The sequence below is a fragment of the Phasianus colchicus genome, chromosome 6 (assembly GCF_987193195.1).
Source record: "Phasianus colchicus chromosome 6, bPhaCol1.hap1.1, whole genome shotgun sequence".
Lineage (NCBI taxonomy): Eukaryota > Metazoa > Chordata > Aves > Galliformes > Phasianidae > Phasianus > Phasianus colchicus.
The window spans coordinates 16621605-16641251 of record NC_143441.1 but is presented as its reverse complement, the minus strand read 5'-3'; the positions used below and the strand labels follow the sequence as shown (position 1 = coordinate 16641251).

General features: G+C 39.8%; 1 protein-coding gene across 13 annotated transcripts in view; it reads right to left on the bottom strand.

Annotated features, from left to right (window-relative positions):
* THRB (thyroid hormone receptor beta) overlaps positions 1 to 19647 on the bottom strand; it is a 163868-nt gene that overhangs the window by 6155 nt on the left and 138066 nt on the right. For all 13 annotated transcript variants that reach the window (XM_090142559.1, XM_090142564.1, XM_090142560.1 and 10 more), the window contains 5 exons: positions 16222 to 16322; positions 10388 to 10535; positions 8408 to 8613; positions 5282 to 5428; positions 307 to 565 (listed from right to left, as the gene is read on the bottom strand). In XM_090142559.1, coding sequence (XP_089998685.1) covers positions 307 to 565; positions 5282 to 5428; positions 8408 to 8613; positions 10388 to 10535; positions 16222 to 16322 — 861 coding nt within the window. The remainder of the gene's footprint in view (positions 1 to 306; positions 566 to 5281; positions 5429 to 8407; positions 8614 to 10387; positions 10536 to 16221; positions 16323 to 19647) is intronic.

Here is a 19647-nt window from a genome sequence, read left to right as displayed (position 1 = left end):
CAAGCGCTGTGTTGCGATGAATGTGGAAACCTTTCTGTCACAAACACAGTTAATCCTTGTTAATCACTGTCTACATACTGTTATCCAGTGCTCAACCTTCAAAATGGTCTTAAAACAAAACTCTTCTGAATCCGCCACTGCCCAAGAATGGAATTTCCTCTTTGGGCTGGCACAATCAGTAGTGCAAAGGACCAAGGGGCAAATGTGGTCACCCCTTTTCTTTTAAAGAGAGATTTCTGACAAAGAGTGAAGTGTTTCAAAATGGTTGGGAATCTAATATATTTCTCACCAATATATAGTTCTCACCTGATGACATGAGCAGAACAGCCTGGAGAAGGGCAACCTCGGTGTCATCCAGGTTAAATGAAGAAAGAGACATGCCCAGGTCGAAAATGGCATCAGACACTACGCCAAGACCCCCATTTTTCAGCTGGCCCCTTGTCACCGCCATCTCCCCATTTAGTGTTAAAGTCTCACTCTCGGGGTCATAGCGAACTGCTGCTCGGAGGGACATTATCTCCATACAGCAGCCTTTCAGAAGGATGATCTGGTCTTCACATGGCAGCTGCAGAAATTAGAAATGGTAAAGAAAAAGATGTGTTTTTCAAACTGAGATGATTTACAACTACAGTAAATCCACGATCATGAATTCACGGTGAACAACTCAGGACACTACCTAGCGAAGTACAGTCATCCTGGAAACACGCTGCTTGCCAACTAGCTTACCAGCTAGTTCTTGTGTACAGCACAAAAGCCCAAAACTCATATTCCTGCTTTCAAAAAGTCCTGGCAGGTTAACATCCCCACATATTCTTAGGAAATCTAGTGATGACACAGCTGTAGGGAAGTGGCCCTGGGCAAGATATTCACAGCAAACCGAAGTGCAGGTGCTTAGGAGAAGTGGCTCAGCTTTCTGAAGCTCTCGATTCCAGGGCATCTCTTAGTTCGTGGCAACGTTATAGAATTAAGCCCAGTAAACCTAAAGGACATAGCTTCCTGTTTGCAAATATTTCACAAGGTGGGGAGGATGAGGCAGACCTGTCAGTTGCCAGGTTAGTGGTAACATACATTGTCAGCTTTGTCTTGCATAAGGGTGGATCAAACTGAGGTGGCTGAAATGATCACTGTTCTCAGCTGTTTACCTTTCTCTCTTCCACTCCTGAGCTCTCTCAGCTTACAGCTTGGCATAACCTGCAACTGGGGCTGGTAAAGGTATCAGCCATCCCAGTTAAATGCACTGTGAGCCATGCTTGATTTTCACCTGACCAAGATGAGGAAAAATGTTTGAGAGAGTCCATCAGAGTAGACTGTTTTTTAAATAAACAGAATGAAATATATATATTTATCTAAAAGACATATGTCAATCCGTGGATGTTGTGAATTCTCTGTCCATTTTAAACATCAGACAACTTACTAGGGTATGTTTAGCCTATTACAATTGATCTCCCAAGACTATATTACTGTATTACTGTTGGACGGACAAAAAATCTATGGTATAGGTCCAGCTGTTATGCTCCTGCATAACTGTGATCTTCAGGGCATATAGCAAGACTCATCTCCTTCATACTTCAATAAAAGTGGTAAGCTGTCCAAATTGGCAGATGTAGGTTCTGTTTTCTGTCAAGCATGTCTTTATGTTTACATAGGTAATTCAATGATAGCAAAAGGAAAAAAAAATCACCAGTGCTATTTCGAGACTGTCATTAAATGAACGGCAAAACATCACATACGTGGAAAAGTAATTCTAATTTCTGTGGATTACTATTATATCTACTTGAATTGCAATTAGAAATGAAAAAAAAACCCAACACCACAACAATACAAAGAAACACTATAGGATTATGTGGCAACTGTGCATTCACAAAGGAATTGCATTTACTTGGTGTAAAACCATGTAGAGTGGATACTGTAAAATTACCTGACATGAGTGGAAGGTCTGTTAGAGAAGAGTTGTAAGTACAAAGCCAGCCACAGTCAGCAAAGCAGTTGAATCATACCACTATTTTTCCAGCAATTACAACTCCAACTTCAGGTGTAAAGTGTTTGATACATAAGAAAAATGACTCATCCTGTTCAGGGCAATCACTCTGTTTGAGACTCATACTCAGTTCAGCAGTACTGTATGGAAGGCTGCGCAAACAGAGTGGCAGTCTTGCTACCAGTGACAAAGCCACTGTGACTCTGAGACTGAAGCAGGAAAGGAATATAGTAAGAAAAAAGATGTCTGAGGGCAGCCATGAGAAATAAAGAAAAGGTAAGGACAGAGAAAAAGTGAACATAAGAGAAAGAATTGTAAAATCATTAAGAAATGAAAAAAGGGAGAAGAAAGGAAAGGTCCTGGAAGAACTAGTTGATGTGATTGCCATTGATTATCTCTTTCATGTTTGTAAAGGCATGGCTCTCAGGCAAAGTCCCCTGTGACTGGGAAAAAGGAGGCATCATTCCAATTTACAAGAAAGGAAGAAAGGAAGACCTGGTGAACTACAGGTCGGTAAGCCTCATGTCTGTTCTTTGGAAGATCATGGAACAGATGGAAGGGATGTTAAAACACACACAAGAAGAGGTGATCCAAGGCAGCCAGCACAACTTCAGCAAGGGCAGGTCATGCTTGACCAATCTGGTGGCCTTCTACAGCATAGCAAAAGCATCAGCAGACAAGAGAAAAGCAACTCATGTCAACTGGCTGGACTTTTGCAAGGCCTTTGACATGGTCCCCCACACATCCTTATTTCTAAATTGGAGAGAGACAGTTTTGAAGCTGGACTATTTGGTGGATAAAGAATTGGTAGTAGGGCTGCAGCAAGAAAGTTGTGATCAACAGATCTGTGTTGACCATGTTGCTGAGGCTGATGATGAGTGGTGTTCCTCAGGGGTCCTATCTTGGGACATGTCCTGTTCAACATCTTAATCAATGTCGAAGATAGTGAGATTGAGTGTACCCTCAGCAAATGTGCTGATGACAAAAAGCGGAGTGGTGCAGTTCACACAATGAAAAGGAAGCAATGCCACCCAAAGGGACCTGGACAGGCTCAAAAAGAGGGCCCACGTGAACCTAATGAGGCTCAACAAGGCTAAGTAAAAGGTGCTACAAAGGGGTCAATCCCAGATATATGTATAGACTGGGAGAAGAACTCATTAAGAACAGCCCTGAGGAGAAGGATTTGAGGGTCCTGGTGAATGAAAGCTGGACATAAGCTAGCAGTGTGCACCTGCAGTCTGGAAAGCTAACTGTTTCCCAAGCTTCATTAAAAGAGGGGTGGCCAGAAGGGACAGGGAGATGATTGTCCCCTTGTATTCTACCCTCATGAAGACCCATCTGGAATACTGCCTGGGGCCCCCAAGAAAGACATGGAGCTGCTGGAGAAGTTCCAGAGAAGGGCCAGGAAGATGACTAGAGTGCTGGAGCATCTCTTATAAACTCACATCAAACTCATTAAGTGCTGCTTAGTCAATCACCTTCATAGAGATATACAGCACTCTCAGACTGAGCCTCTGTGGAAATTAAGAATTGAGATAATATTTGAATATTTGAATGCTGTATAGTTCTTTTTTTTTTTTTTCCTTATAAACACAGCCCACACAGTATTCCTTCTAAGAAAAAGATGTGGATTAGAAAACAAAGTTAACAAGACAGTGCCCTCTCCAAAAAGGAGCAAACATTTGTCATTTTCTTTATGCTTCAGCAGGAACTGTATGACAGCTCAGGACAGCTGTCCTATCCCTTTCCATTCACTATGTGTTGTCCTTCTCTGCTGTCAAACCGTGGTGCATACGGGTGTCAGGTTTACACAGTGGTTCAGCTGTAAACAAAGCCCATCCTAGCTGAACTGTGCAGCCTACAGAGGTGATGCCAAACAACTCCTTGACTTCTTCAGCCATGCTTCCTGTTCAGCTCTGACACAAGTGGGCCCATGGTAGCCAGGAGGGGTAGAAGATGTCAGATGGGCACTGTAGTCTGCGTGTGACTGGCAAAGCCTTCTAAATTGAAAAGACTACCTTGTTATGTCAGTGCAACTTCCCACCAACAAACACCAAATCAGAGGAGACAGCTTCCCTTAGACACTGGATGCTGCAGGGGCTTCCTGATCTATGGATACATTCCTTGTCTTTAAAGTCTTCATGCTTGGTCACTATTTCATGCTCTGATGGAGCCAATGTTAAGGTTAGCCAGCAAAAGCTACTTACACTACGGCAACTATTGACATTTAACACTTCTTATTCTGTAGATGCTAAGGGATGTAAAGACCATTAGCTGACATAAATAACTCTCCTTGAGTGACCTTAAAGAAAAGCTGTCAACCACAGAGGAGGAAAATACTACTTAGACTTCTTTCCTGGCTGATTGTGTGTAAGAGGGAAAAGCAGTTCTCATCCTATGGAACACAATGAACTCCCCAAACGTGGTCACACACAGGTGCTTCTCTGCAGTGTGGGAGGGAAGGCACGTATACGTCCACAGCTGGGCTGAGGATATTTCTGCATTAAAACTCCAATGGCTGTGGATCCTAAGGGACCCACAAGACTTAACATTATTAAAATTATTAAATCTGAATTACTATTTCAGTTATATTCAGGCTGCACTTATGATAATGTTTTTTAATCTAGGAAAAAAAATCATCAGCCATTGCATCTGCTCCTCCAATAAAAATGCTACTTTGCTGTAAATGAAATCAGCCTAGGGCCTCTCTATTCCTAATGTGCAGCCAAGCCTGTTTCAGTCTATTTAGAGTGTATTTTACATGTGAGTACCTACCTGGAATGACACTCTTTTACTCTTTTATGCACTCCCTCCCTATTAAGGAAGAAAAGCCTAGGGAAAACAATGAAGCAAGTGTCACTCCTGGATAGGGATGCATTCCTGAATTTGGAGAATTTATTACTGCACACATCCAACTCCACAATAGTACACTTATCAAGGAGCTGGAAAGTACAGAAGGAAGCCTGTGCTAAAATATCTGATTAAACGTATAAAATATAACTCTAGATGGTCTGTTTTTGTTCATTGCTTTGCTCAAGGCTACTCATGAAGCCACATTCAGGTTCCCAGTGAATTGTGATGAATTCTAGATGAACAAAATCAGGAGTTCAGTAGTCATGGGAAAAAGAAAAGTCATAAAAATACTGACGATTCTAATCCAGTTTTGATTCTCCTATTTTTTCTGATTTTAAACATAGTGATTTTTTTTTAAGTAGAATCCTTTCTGTTACAGTTCTGTGCAAGTATTTTGAATACAGCATAACCATAGCTTTGTAAATGAGGGATGCAAGGAGTTTGTCTTACCTCACAAAACATAGGCAACTTTTTGGCAAAATCCACCACTCTTGTAATCGCTGGTGTGATTATTTTTGTAAACTGGCTGAAGGCTTCTAAATCCACTTTCCCCCCTTCTGGGGCATTAACTATTGGTGCTTGTCCAATGTCTTCTGGCTAAGGATATAAACAAAGATATTTAAAGGAACAATCGATCTTACAGTAAGCGTTAGATATTCTAAAAAATTCTGTTTGGCTAACATTACAATTATAAATGATACTATCCTCTTTTTAAGTGATGTCCTGTTGTGCCACAAAATGTGAATTCTGTGAAAGAGAAGTCTGCACACAGAAATGGGGGTCTGGCATACCACTATGCTATGTGGACAGCTGCATTAGAGGTGCAAGTAGTTTCTTCCTTGTACCTCCATCCGAATATTTTGTGGGTGTAGCTTATGTGCTTTTTGATTAAAAATATAGGCATGATCTTGTTTCTCACAATGATGAGAACTCCCAAGCTAATCTAAAAGGGAGCTGAGATGACTTGCTACCCTCAGAATATTCTCAGAACTTTGCAGTACAAGGCAATTTAACCTACTCCAAGTTCTGAAATCTTCCCCAGAACAGATTGCCTGGTATCACTGAGCTCCAGACAATTGCCAAGGCCTGTTTCCAAAACTAGGCTAAAACAACAGATGACTAAGAAAAGGCAACACAAAGCTTGTCTGGATAAAATGACTAGAATTTGAGCTTGTCTGGTAAAATTCTTGTTGAAAATCACCTTCTGCGTGACTTCAAATCAAGGCTTCTTCAAGTGAGAAAAAAAAAAAAACAATTTTCAAGCTAACTGCAGAAACACAGAATGCAGTAGGTATGATCAATATCTACAATGAGTACTTTTTATTCCAATTGCATTTCAACTTGTTCACCTGATTCTGTGACAGTTTGTGAATGTTATTATGTGTTTTTAAAACACATATCAAAGTTGTTCCTCTGTTTGCTAAGCGCAGCTTTGCAGCTATAAAATATCTGCCAAAGAGTATCCAGAAATTCCATTTTGTTCGTGTTAGATAGTTAAAAACTGGATAAGACTTAGAGAAGAATGCCTTTAAAACTGATGGATTTCATGACATTTATGTAAGGGCACTTAAACAGGAGAGGTGCTGAAACTGCTGTTGATAATGAAAACTCGTGCTCAATATTTTTTTAAAGCAACACATCATAGAAGAGCCTTCCTGATCCTTGTCATCAATCCGAATCCAAAACCTAACTTCTTTCATGAAAAAACTCAGCAGTGAGCTAATAAAATAAGTATCAATTGTAAAAGAACAATGAAGAGGACTGGGTTCAATTATCTAGGAGTTCCTCCTGCTAAAAAGCTGAAATAGGCTGACTCTCCCCATCTCTGAATCTTGGGAAACTAAGCCACATTGTCTGTGTGCTCATGATAAACAATCTTCATCACTTTCAAGCACGAAGACCCAAAGCAAAAGCCACACATAACAGTGTTAGCAAGAAAAAGAGAGAACATAGCGTTGCCACGGGAAAGCCAGAAGAATTCAGGATGACTAGCTAAAATCAACACACTCCAGAAAGGCAAGCTGCTGGAGAGTCCTTGCCATCTATCTCACCTCAATAGGAAAAAATGTCCAGACTTCCAGGGAGTTCCCACTGTTGAAGAACCAGCCTCAGCTGCCAAAGGGCTGACCCACTGCTGCTGGGGTGTGCAGTCAGCTCCTCTTGCTCCCCGACAGCTTCTGGCAGAGTTTTCAAAGCCCTCTGCCTGGAGTTGTCAGGCCATCCTGGACTTTCCCTTCTGTGCTCACTACAGGATGTCAGTGAGCTCCCTACACTTAGCTTGAAACTGTAGGGCTTCAGCATGTGAGCCCTGAAATAAACAAGGAGGCCCTGGAGCACTGAGAGCAGTTTGATCTGGCCTAGGAACCAGCTGTGGAAATCACAGCTGGTTTTTGAGCTGCCTGTTACAGCTGTTACTCCTGCCTTTGCCCCATCTGACCTCTTTCCCAGGAGTCCTGTCCTCACATCACCTCATGTTCCCCTTTTTACTCTAAAGCAAGTGACTCCAAAAAAACACTACTGTCTGAGTAATCAAATATGCTACCACAGCTGATGTTACAATTTCAGCTTCTTGGCCTGTTAAAAACAATGCAGGAAAACTGGAAATCTCTCTGTTGCTTCTTGCCAGCAACCACTGGCTGCATGTTCTTGACTGCACACTACTGTGAATATGTGGCCATTCGTATAGAAATTGCTACTAGAATTAACATAACTCTGTAAAAGCGATAAGCTGCTTTGAATCTAAAACTTATCTTAGCAATTTAACAGTGGGTCATGATTCCCATTGTGGATTAGGCAGTAGGAGCCTATGCTTGCAAAAAAAAGAATATTTTCTACCTGATTTGGTATACACAGACTGTTAAACATGCCTATGAATTCCTGACATTTAGTCTATAATCCCTCTTTTGTGCTGCCTAAACATTCTGTATTCTGCACAGTTTTTCCTTAAAATCTGAGTTAGAAAAAACTCCCCACACATTCTTTTTCCTAAGCTTAAGCATCACAAATCACCACAGATTTTCCTCAGCAATACTCTGAAGATTCATAATTTGCAAACCTGCAATACTATAGTTCAAGTATCTTCCTGCTATCATTGAAATTTATTTTTGTCAAATTTAATTAATGTATTTCCTTTGGAACAAGGAAACAAAAAGTACAAGTTATTAATTAAAAATGTCAGCTTCCATTTAAAATTTGCCATTGTTTTCAGCATCTAAAATATTTTGTATGCAAGTCCCAAGACAATGAATACTATATATAATAAATAAATAAAAGATGTATTATACATTATAGATGGATATTGCTCTTAATCAGAAGAGAATCATTTTTTTACTTTTTCTTATCAAAGAACATTAAAAATATCCAGCTGGGTAAGCCTTAACTCATCAGAAAGCTATTTATCTATTAAATACACGGTCTGATCAAATATTGAGACTCAGCCAAGAATAAACAATCATCAATTTTTCATATAAGTCAAAACACTGGCACATACAACAGTGGTTGCAATGCTGGGCAGGGATTTCAGAAGAAAAAAAGGAACTTGACTTCAAGAGCAGTGTAAATGTCTGCAGTCCCTACCAGAAATTTCCTTTTCTGCTTCCAGTGGCTTCCTTGTGCATTGGTGGCCACATGTGCTTCAGTGACAATTTTGATTAGCTCCCATTCCTCATCTGTTGGTTCTGGTTTGTGACCAATTGTTTTCTGCAGCTCTTCCCGACGCCTCTTCTCTCGATTTTCTTCTATCAGCTTCCTCTTTGCCAGACGCTTGCTGTCATCCAACACCACTAGCAGGGATAAAAGCATACAAAAATGGCAGGAAGTAATTAAAGTTGTCTGAACTTTGGTCTTTTCTATCTATAGCTGATGTACTAATTGATTACCAACACCTTAACTAATGATAGAATGCTTTGAGTTGGAATGGATTTTAAAGATCATCTAGTGTACCACTCTACTATGGGCAGGGCTGCCACCCACCAGCTTAGGCTGCCCAGGGCCCCATCCAACCTGGCCTTGAAAGCCTCCAGGGATGAGGCATCTCAGTTTCTATGTACCAGGGACTCACCACTTTCACGCTGAAGAATTTATTCCTTATATTCATTCTAAATCTCTTTCAGTTTAAAGTCAATAATATCTCTTGCAAAAAGTTGGTCTTCCTTCTGTTTATAAGTTTAAGTACTGGAAGGTATGAGGTCTCCTGGAAACCTTATTTTCTCCAGGCTGAACAAGATCAGCTCCCTCAACATTTCTTCATAAAAGGTGCTCCAGCCCTCTGATCATCTTAGTGACCCTGCTCTGGAAGTGCTTCAAAAGCTCAACATCTTCCCTGTGCTGGGGGCCCCAGGCCTCCAGATGGAGCTTCTTGAGGGCAGAGTAGAGCGGGACAATCACCTCCCCCTCGGCTGGCCATCCCTCTTCTGATGGGACTCAGGATACAGTTGGCTTTCTGGGCTGCACGCACACACTACCACCTCACATCCAATTTTTCATCCACTAGAATCCCTAAGTCTTTCTCTGCAGTGTTGTCCTGAATCTATTCATTCTTCAGTCTGTACTGAAGCTTAGAGATAGCTGGCTTGTCTGCCACTGTCCATGACAGCTCCTCTGACACACCTGTATGTGCTTTCTACACCTCTTTATGGTATTGATAACTGCTGGTCAGAATTAGATTCAGACAAACTTCTCATTCTGCGCAGCTCCTAAATGGCTGATGCTCAGTACTGTCTGATGTGTCAAAATGAGCTGGATTTGAAATGATGACCCAGAGTCATTCAGTTCTCTCTCCTTACGTACCATCTGCCTTTGATGAAATTGCTTCACTTCTGTTTCATTTTATACAGAAACTGCCACACATTACATTATAACTGAAAAATGCTAAGTTGGAATATTTTTATCTTCCTTATTGGGTCTGAGGTTTTTGGTTTGTTTGTTTGTTTGTTGTTTTTTGTTTTTGTTTTTGCAGAGGATTACAATGGCAACAACCATTAACAGTAACGCATAGGGGGATTTACATGATTTCCTCACATTGCACTAATTGAAGTTATTGGTGTAAATCCCTGTGCAGTGGCAGGAAAAGAAGATTCCTAAGGGTTAATCTTACAGCCATATGTTCTAGTTCTTTAGAATGAGAGTCAAATTATTTGCAGATAACTTCTTCAGGGCTAAAAATAAAACAAACAACTGCAGGATGACTCATACAACGACATTCAATTTCACATCCTCCAGAATTTTCTAAACAAGATGTTTTTTTCAAGCAAAGTGTCCATCCAGATGCATTTCTCCCTCTTCTCCTCCTAAGAGTTAACATTCCTATTGTTACTCAGTCCAGTAAGGCCAGGAGAAGGTGCAGTCTGGTAAAGCGTAAACAAAAAATTAGAGCATTCAGAAGTAAATTGCTGCAGTGAGCATAATTTTCCAGAACAAATGATTAAAAACAAAAAATGTTGGCAGTTCCACTCTATTTTAACAATCTTCACCAATCAACATACTTTAAACAAATAAGAACATTAAAAAAAAAAAAAGAGAGAGAGATAATGAAGAAAAAGAGAAAAATATACTTACAATCTGTTGCCATGCCAACAAAGATACATTTTTTGAAGCGACATTCCTGGCACTGATTTCTTGTTACTTTGTCTATCACACATTTTCCTTCATATTTACAGGAATAGGTTGGATGGAGGTTTTTCTGAATGGTTCTTCTGAAAAATCCCTAAGTGCAATAAATAAATACATTGAAAAACATTACTGTGTAATTTTTTCAAATTGGTAGCCATTTGGTTTGGTAGAAGTGTACCTATGTATGCAGCATAAAATGCTCCATTAAATTCTCAAGGAGGAAGAGAACAAAACATTATTATAGATTATGGTATTTCTTTTCTGAGTTTCAAGAAACATTTCTTCCCTAAAAATTAAAACATATAGGCACCTGAGATATGTAAAAAAAGTTGTCAGAAAAGTTGTCTTGAGGAAGAAGATACTGATTATGTGTTTTCAAGACCTGCATTCCCATGTGTAAATTTTACTGTTGATTTGAATTAGTTTTTATTTTGAGCCCCCTTCCTAATTACACAGTGGTTTCAAAGGATATTAGGAGACATATATGTAATTAAAGGACAGCTTTTGCAAATAGCAAAACTGGTGGTTTATAATTAAGTGTAACTAGAGGACTAAGAATGAACATGTCCTCATGTCCTTCCACTGAAGTCAAATAACCAACCAAACAAACAAATCCGGGCAAGACTATGAATTTTGCAGTCAAACACAATTCACTCAACCTTTGAGTTGGGTCCTAAATAATGGATCCATAATTCTGAAATGATATGCATTTCTGAGAAAAGGAATTCATTCATCTTTCCCACAGATGTCTGTATTCAAAACAAACATCACCAACAAAGAGCTCCCTATGCATATTCTATCTATCTATAATAATGTATGTACAGCCAATTGCAGTTGATAGGAGGTCAGATCCTGAGCTCACACGAAGTACCACATACCACACAGCCTGGCCTTACGTAAAGAAATCAGATACAACTTCTCTCCAAACACTGTAGACCTAATCCTGTTACAGATGTCAACATGAGTTATCTCACAGACTTTGGCAAGAGCTGGATGAAATACCCAAAAGCACAGTAGCATGGACCAGACAGACTGCTAAGGGCAGAAATTTACTTCACTTTCCACCACTGTTTGAGACTGTCTACACTTAGCAACACAGTTTGGAACTACCTTGACATAAAGAACACGCTGAGATATTGGTCCTGTTTGACTGGGGCCACTGTGAATAGCTTCAGTTTCATTGCAAACAATGGTAAAATCCAAGTGAGATGGGATTTTATCTAACATACAGTCTTGTCAGCTCAGATTTTAGTTACTGAACATCTTTTCACTTCACTAAGCAAAAAGTCTCTTTTTAATCATATTAAATAACACAAGGTAAAATCTTATAACAGTAATATCTTTTAACACAGAACATTTAATTAAGACATACAGATAAATCTGCAGTTCAGCTTGAGCTCCCAACTCCTGCAAATACAGTGAAGCACACTCTCATTAGAATTTTATCTTATGACAACCATCTTGAGCTAAGGGTAAAATTCTTTTTTTCTTCATAATAAAAAGACTTAAAATCTCAATTAAATTGAGCTGCATAAAGCATAGATAAGAGTCTTTCTAAGACTGGGATCTGTGGGGTTGAGTCAAAATCCAGGAAGTCAATGGTAAGATGTCCTTACATGGAGTCTGGATCTCAAATTCTCATCCTCCCAACTGGGTTTGGATCCACTCTCTACCCTGTGTCAAATTCCTAAAGATGGGACCTGTTCCTTTCCTTCATGAAGATGGCTCTGAACACTCAGGTGCACTGGCTGACTTCTAATTACAGCAAGAAATGGAGAAAGCTCTGATGATCTCTGAAAGTGGTACTGAACTTCTGTTTTCCAAATTTCCCATGAGACTTACTGTAGCTCAAGTTTAATAACTGTTAACACTTTTCATCATGCATATGCTGTATGGAGTCCAGCTTTGTATTCTCCCATAGCTTTGCATTCCTTACATTTTTTTTTGTTGTTAAAAAACGTCTTTGACCATCACTAGATGCAATATGATAAGGAACTTGCTCTCCATATTTGTCCAAACTCATCAGATTACCATTTCTCTGCCTTGAATCACTTCCAGCCTTAGTCTCGGTGACTGTACACAAATTTATGTCACTTTTGTTTCTTGCACTTTGCTCATATATGCACATGGAAATAGGCGTGCACCTATACAATCATGCATATTGCTACATTTGATTCTTCTGAAAGATGATTCAGACTTCTGTACACATGCACACAGTGAAATGTAGAAAAGGCATTTCTAAACAATAAAGAGAGCAATTAGAAAAAAAAAGCAAAAACGTATTAAATATAAGCATTACCAGCAAAAGAAAGCATATTTTATTGTACATTCTACTTTCCTAAATTCTTTACTTTTTGGCAATAGATCAGTGGGTCCAGCTTAGAGAAATATTTCAGTGACATTAGAATTTGTTTTATTTATGTTTCAATCATAGAATCATAGATTGGCTTGGATTGGAGAAGACTTTAAAGACTGTCTAGTATCTGTCCCCCTGCCATAGGCAGAGTTGTCATTCACTGGATCAGTGGCCAAGGCCCCATCCAACTTGGCCTTGAACTCATCCAGGGATGGGGTATCCACAATTTTTCTGGGCAACCACTTCCAGTGCTGCTTCACCTTCTGAGCAAAAAAAAAATTACACTGATATCTATGTCTCCTCTCTTTTAGTTTAACGCCATTCCCCATCGTCCTATCAATATCAGACAGTTGGTTCCTTTCTGTTTGTAAGCTCCCTTCATGTAGGAAGGCAGCAATAAGTCTCCCCAAAGCCGTCTGCTTTCCAGACTGAATAAGATCAGCTTCCTGAATTCCCCAGCTCCACAGGAGTGGTGCTGTAGTTCTTTAATCATCTTCATGGCTCTCCTCTGCAACTGCTCCAACTGCTCCATGTTGTTCTGAAGTTGAAGATCACTGTTCCCAAGACAGATCCATGGAGGACAGCAATTATTGTTGGCCTCCACTTAAACACAGATTTGTTGACACAACCCTCTGGTTACAACCGTACAACCAATTCCTTCTCGACCAAATAACCCACCCTTCAAATCCATATCTTTCCAATTTAGAGATATGAATGTGATGTGGGACTGTATCAAAGGACTTGCAGAATTCTAGGTGGATGAAATCAATCTCTTTTCCTTTTTCTAGCGATGCTGTCATTCCATTGTGGAAGGCCGCCAGACTGGTCAGGCATGATCTGGCATTGGTGAAGCTGTGCTGGCTGTCTCGGAACATCTCTGCTTCTTGCATGTGTCTTAACACCTCTTCCAGGAGAATCTGTTCCATGATCTTCTCAGGAACAGATGTGAGGCTCACTGGCTTGTAGTTCCCTGGGTCTTCCTCTATCCCTTTCTTAAAAACTGGAGTGATACCTCCACTTCAGGCACTTGGGATACATGTCACCAGGCCCCATAGACAGTCAGTCTCATCAGGTGGTCTTGATCTTGCTCTCTGTTTACAAAGGAATGGATTTTTCTATCCTAACCCTTGCCTAGAGGTTCAGGGACCTCTCTTGAGAGAAGTGGGAAGTCTGACTGCTAATGAAGCCTGAGTCAAAGAATTTGCTGAGTATCTCTGCCTTCTCCATGTCTGCTGTTACCAGTTTTCCCTTCTCATTTAGCAGAGGGGGTCCTGGCCTGTCCTTGGACTGTTTCTGTTGACCAGTGTCTCTCTTCTAATTTTTCACATCCCTAGCCAGGTTCAGTTCCACCTGCACCTTTGTTTTTCTGATTCAATCTCTGTATGACCAGATTACATGCTCGCATTCTTCCCAGGCCACACACTCCTGTTTCCACTGACTGTGCATTTCCTTCTTATCCCTCAGTTTGACCAGCAGGTCCATGCTCAGCCATACCAGTTTCCTGTCTCCTCTGCTTGATTTCTTACGTTGGGAAATGGAGAGCTCTTGTGCTCTCAGACAGATGTCCTAAAAGAGCTGACAGCTCTGTTCCATTCCTTTGTCCCTAGAGACAGTTTCCTAGGGGATCTCATCTAACAGTTCCTTAAACAGCAGAAAGTTAGCTCTCCTGACCTTTGTCAAATCCATATTTTCCTTTCAATTTATTCTCCGAAAATCACATGCGAGCACTTGCCAAAGTAAATTTTTGGCTATCAGCCAAAAATAAATTTTGCTATAAAATTAGTTTTCAGTGGAAGCAACTAGTAAATGTTAAATTTTTGAGAACTGATTACATGCAACTTTGCTGATAATTCATACAACTCAAAATGCGTATGCAGATCCTCCAAAATGAGAGTTGAAATTGTTCACACAAAATAGCTGTCAAACCAGCTTGTACAGTTAATACAATACAAGTTAATATAATGCAAAAATAACAAAACAACACAGTCTGGAAGCTAACTGTTGGAGAAAAAAATTAATTACTTGTTGCAAATTGTCAACTTGGCTCTTTGTGCATGAAAGCATTACTTTAAATTATATATCAGAAGATATAACTAGATTTGTTATACTATATTTTACAATAGCTGGTGGGCATAAAAATAAATACTTCAGTTCAAATAACAAAAAAAACCTTAGCAGGAAATATGGCAATATTGAAATATGGAAATACTGCTGTTCAGCTGGGAGCAGAAGCTATTTCATAATGCCACACTATTGCTTACTTGTCATTGTATCTGAATTAAGCCATATTCCTGAGCTTTATGTGTTGTTATTGCCTGGTATATGTGATGTGTAAAAATCACTTGTTTGGTTCCACAATTTTTCTCACATATAAACATTTTTTAATAAATATGTATGTGTATAAAACTGTGATGAATATTACTACAAACCTCCTACACACACGATATTTAAGTCTTTGCTCATCTCATAGATGTATCAAAATGCAATGATGTACAACAAAACAAACTACTTCAATATTGTTACTGTGATGTGGGGATCTAATGCCAATCCATACCCAACATTTCATATTCAAATATTCCTGACTCTGGAGACTAACAAAATATGACTTTTGTGGTTCAGTCCCATGACACTAGTGCATGACATGTGTGGTTCCATTTGTTTAGAAAAAAATTCCTTTTCTGTAAGAAAGAATAGCTTTCTTACAGGATCTCAAGCCATCAGGCAAATTTATGACAGTGAAATCACGCAAAATGTGCCTGATCATGTTATTCATTTATTTTTTTCATTTACATGCCCAAAGCAATCTTTTTTTTTTCTTTTCATTTTTTCATGTAGCTTTAGAGATGAAAAAGACTGAAAGCATATTTTCAGTTATGGTTAAGCTGAAGAAGTAAAAAAAAAATTAAATCTGTTTTAACTTTGTGTTGATGCTTCCTGAAGTGATGGATGTTACTGTCACATGAGCATGTGGATGAGATTTTTGGTTTTTGGTCTTTGCAGTGATAATGAGATACACTGGAACACTGTTAATCACCACAGAGTTGTCGTGGCCATAGGCAGAATCTCAACTATTGCATAAAGAGTTTCATTGAAGTTTTTGTGAGGATGGTAATGTACACTGGCTGAGAACTCGGTCAGAAAAAAAACACAAAAAATGGGAAAGAAAAAGCTAACAGTTAACAACAAAAAACTTAAATTCTCTGTCTTTTCATAAGCAAACACTGCTAAAATCAACTATATTCCTTATGTATATGTAGATCGACAGCACAGCCAGATAATATGATGATATTATCATCAGTACTGGATGTTCTTATTCGCTTCTAATCTGTCTTTGTTTTATTTGGTAGTACAGTTCAGGCAATCTGTATAAATGGAGAAGCTGGAGAGCTATTTCTGATTCCCACTTTCCCGCTAGACCATTTACCTTGCAACCTTCACAAGTGATGCAGCGATAATGATATCCGGTGGCTTTGTCCCCACATACTACACATAGCTCATCCTTGTCTAAGTAACTGGGTATATACCCTGCAAAGAAAAAGAGGATGTGGCATGTAAACTCTATAAAATGATATGATACATTTGATATAAAAATACTGTATTAACATTCACTGCAGATATTGTCTGCTGGCCCCACACTTCTCAACGCACTGGATTTCCTGAATAAAAAGCTCATGCTAACAATATCACAGAAGTATTTAAACGTTGTATGCAGTATCTTCTACTTTTCAGATTGTTTCAGCACCTGCTGGTCAAGAGGGAAAAGGCATAACATAACTGCTTTCTCCTGAAACAAAACAATAGCTCAGAAAAACAAATATATTTATTTTTATATCAAGGGCTTTGATGTGAAAAATTAAGTAACAGCAAAACAGAGAGTCCACTTCTCTTCTGTTTCTGAAAAACAACTGATGTGCTTGTATTCTGAGATAAGATGCCAGGTTGCAAAGTGACTCAGGGACATGCTAGTAAGAAACATTTACTGACAGTGTATTTGTTTCAAAACAGCTCTGCAGGTGTGTTTGAGAAGTACCAGCAACAGATTGTAAAAGCTGCATTGATCATACCTTACCTGGGTGTGTTTCACTGTTGCATTTAATATAGCTTGAATTTAGGGCAAAATATGTGGGTATTCAAATATGTGTGTGTGTACATATACGTGTGGGAATGACATTATCTCTTCTGGAGTGGTTTATGAGACAACTAATGAGTGAAATCAAATATTACTACTATGAAAAACTGTCGGGAATGCTTTGTTCTTTTCCCAAAACATCATTAGTTTTGACAATATAAACATATTTTTGCTCTTATGTAAAACAAACGAACAAACAAACCAAAAAAACAAACAGAACAATTTTGATGGCAACCAACATAATTCCAAGCCAAAGAGAACTTTCAAATGTAGTAAAATACAAAGCTTTCAAAGTGTTTCCATAATTCATAATTCAAAGGAGTTATGGTACATATTTTTTCTTAATGAAAAACTTCTCTGTATGCAAAGGTCTAAGATTCACTTTGAGAGGAGAAAGAGGGAAATGCAGCTATTCATTTAACGCTTTAAAATTATTGAGGTACAGTAAATACTTCAGAGAATGACCGAGAGGCTGAGGGTCTCGGTCACCTCTAGAGATCTCCTGGTCCAACCTCCCTGCTGCAGCAGGGACATCATAGGTCAGGGTCATGTCTGGCTGAGTTTTGACTGTCCATAAGGATGGAGACTCTCTAACTCCTGTGAGCAATCTGTGCCCTCACAGTAAAAGAAGATTATTTCATTATGTTTGTATGGAATTCACTGTATGTTTACATGTGCTCTTTACCTCTTGTCCTGTCATTAGACAACACTGAGATGAGTTTGCTCTGCCTTCATCAGTCAGCCCTGTCGAGTTTTTTTACACATGGATAGGATCCCAGTGAATGTTCTCTGTTCCAGGCCAACCAGTCCCAGCACTCCCAATCTCTCCTCCTATGTCACACTCTCCAGTCTCTTCTCCACCTTTGTGCCCTTTCACGGGACTTGTCCCACTGTGACCACATCTGTCTCGTACCTCATAGTCTAGAATCGGTCCCAGCAATGCAGATACATCTCAGCAGTGCAGAGCAGAGGGAAGGCTCACCTCCCTCATCCTGCTGGTGATGACCCTCCTAACTGAGACCAAGATGTTGCTGGCCTTCCTCACCTCAAGGGCACTCTTTTTGCTCACATTCAACTTGTTGCCCACCAGGAATTCCCAAGTACTTCTCTGCAAATCCCCTCCCAGCCAGCAGGCATCCAGCCTTTATTGCTGCATTTATTCCACCCCAGGTGGAAGAACTGCTATGTCACTTTATGGACCTCAACAGATTTCTCTCAGCCATTTCTACAAACTGTTTGGGTCCCTCTGAATGGCAGCATACCCATCTAGGGCATCAGCCATCCTTCCCCACATTGCATCATCTACAAACTAGCTGAGTGCAATTTATGAGTGCAATTTGGGACAGTCCTTTGGACACAGCTGGCTGGGACATTATCACTTCCATTGCCTTGCTGCATCCATCAGCAGCATGACACGTTAAACCAGACTCAAAATTTTCTGCCCTGTCATCAGCACAGCTCGGTGCAGCTTGGGGACTTGCATGGAGATCAACCAACACTAGGACTCAGGCACCAGCAGGCTGTCAGAGGATGCTGCCGGGGGATGGCTGTCATCTTCCTGTGACTAAAACCCAGAGTAAGCTCAGTAACAGGAGGCTTAAAGGAGAATGCTTTTGTAAGACTACACTTGCCACAGGTTCTCCAGAAAGAAAAGCCCTCAACAGACAGCAAACACTTGAAATTACTTCAGCTTAAATTAAATGAACTTTCCAGGGCTGATTTGGAGAAAGGAGGAAGAAACAAGGCAAGAAGTAATTGTAATGTGCACTTTATATTTTTGAGCATAATTCTGAGAACCTGAAATTACAGGAAACAAATACACCTCTTAGGTAACACTGGGAAACAGAACCCAGTTGCCTGCATCATCGATTTACTAATACTCCTACCATCTCGATCTACAGTATGGCAAAACATTAGATTCACATTTAAGTTATATTTCTATATTAAAAACTTGGGTAAAGACTGGTGGACACACAGATCTGGTTCCTGACCTCGAGGGAAGAGAGACAGCAGGGTTTCGGTTCTAATTTACATCATGACTGCTAACGGACATTATGCCAGTGGAGGATTAGCAGAGGCTATTATCCCCATCCTGCCCCCCTTTTGCTCACACAACACACACCCTGCATGCAGCTGACAAAGGAGGAAGCAGGGTCAGCAAAGGGATGCAGGATTTTCTACGTTTTTTGTAACAATCAATGACTTCTAGTTACTCCTATTCATAAAAGGCAGACTTAGTTTAGCATAGATTATGCCCTCTAAAATTCAGTATCGCCAGCTTTTGCTTCCTCAAGAAATACTTCTAAATTAAATGCCTTGATATTTCATTAAGCATATAATCTGGTTAGCACTGCTCATGTAATGGCAGCTTTGTTCTATTGGAGCAGCAGGAGACGACTTGTTTAAACTGCTTCCTTAAATATATACAGCAGCCTGCACATGTGACCCATGATGTCCATCCTCTTCTTGGAGTTTCAGGACTTTATCCTACTCAGGAAACAGTTCTCATTCTGGCTGGAAAGAAATCCTCTACAGGCACTCCAAGTTAGAAATTAAAAATGGAATCACTACATGTAAGCACATTCCTAACTGTTCTTTTATCAGAAGTGTTAATTGCTTTCTACTTAAATTACTTAAATCTAAGTTATCATGTTCATCATTTTTACAGGATTGTCCCTATGACACAAGAAAAACACATACCCTGCCCTCCTTCACTGACTC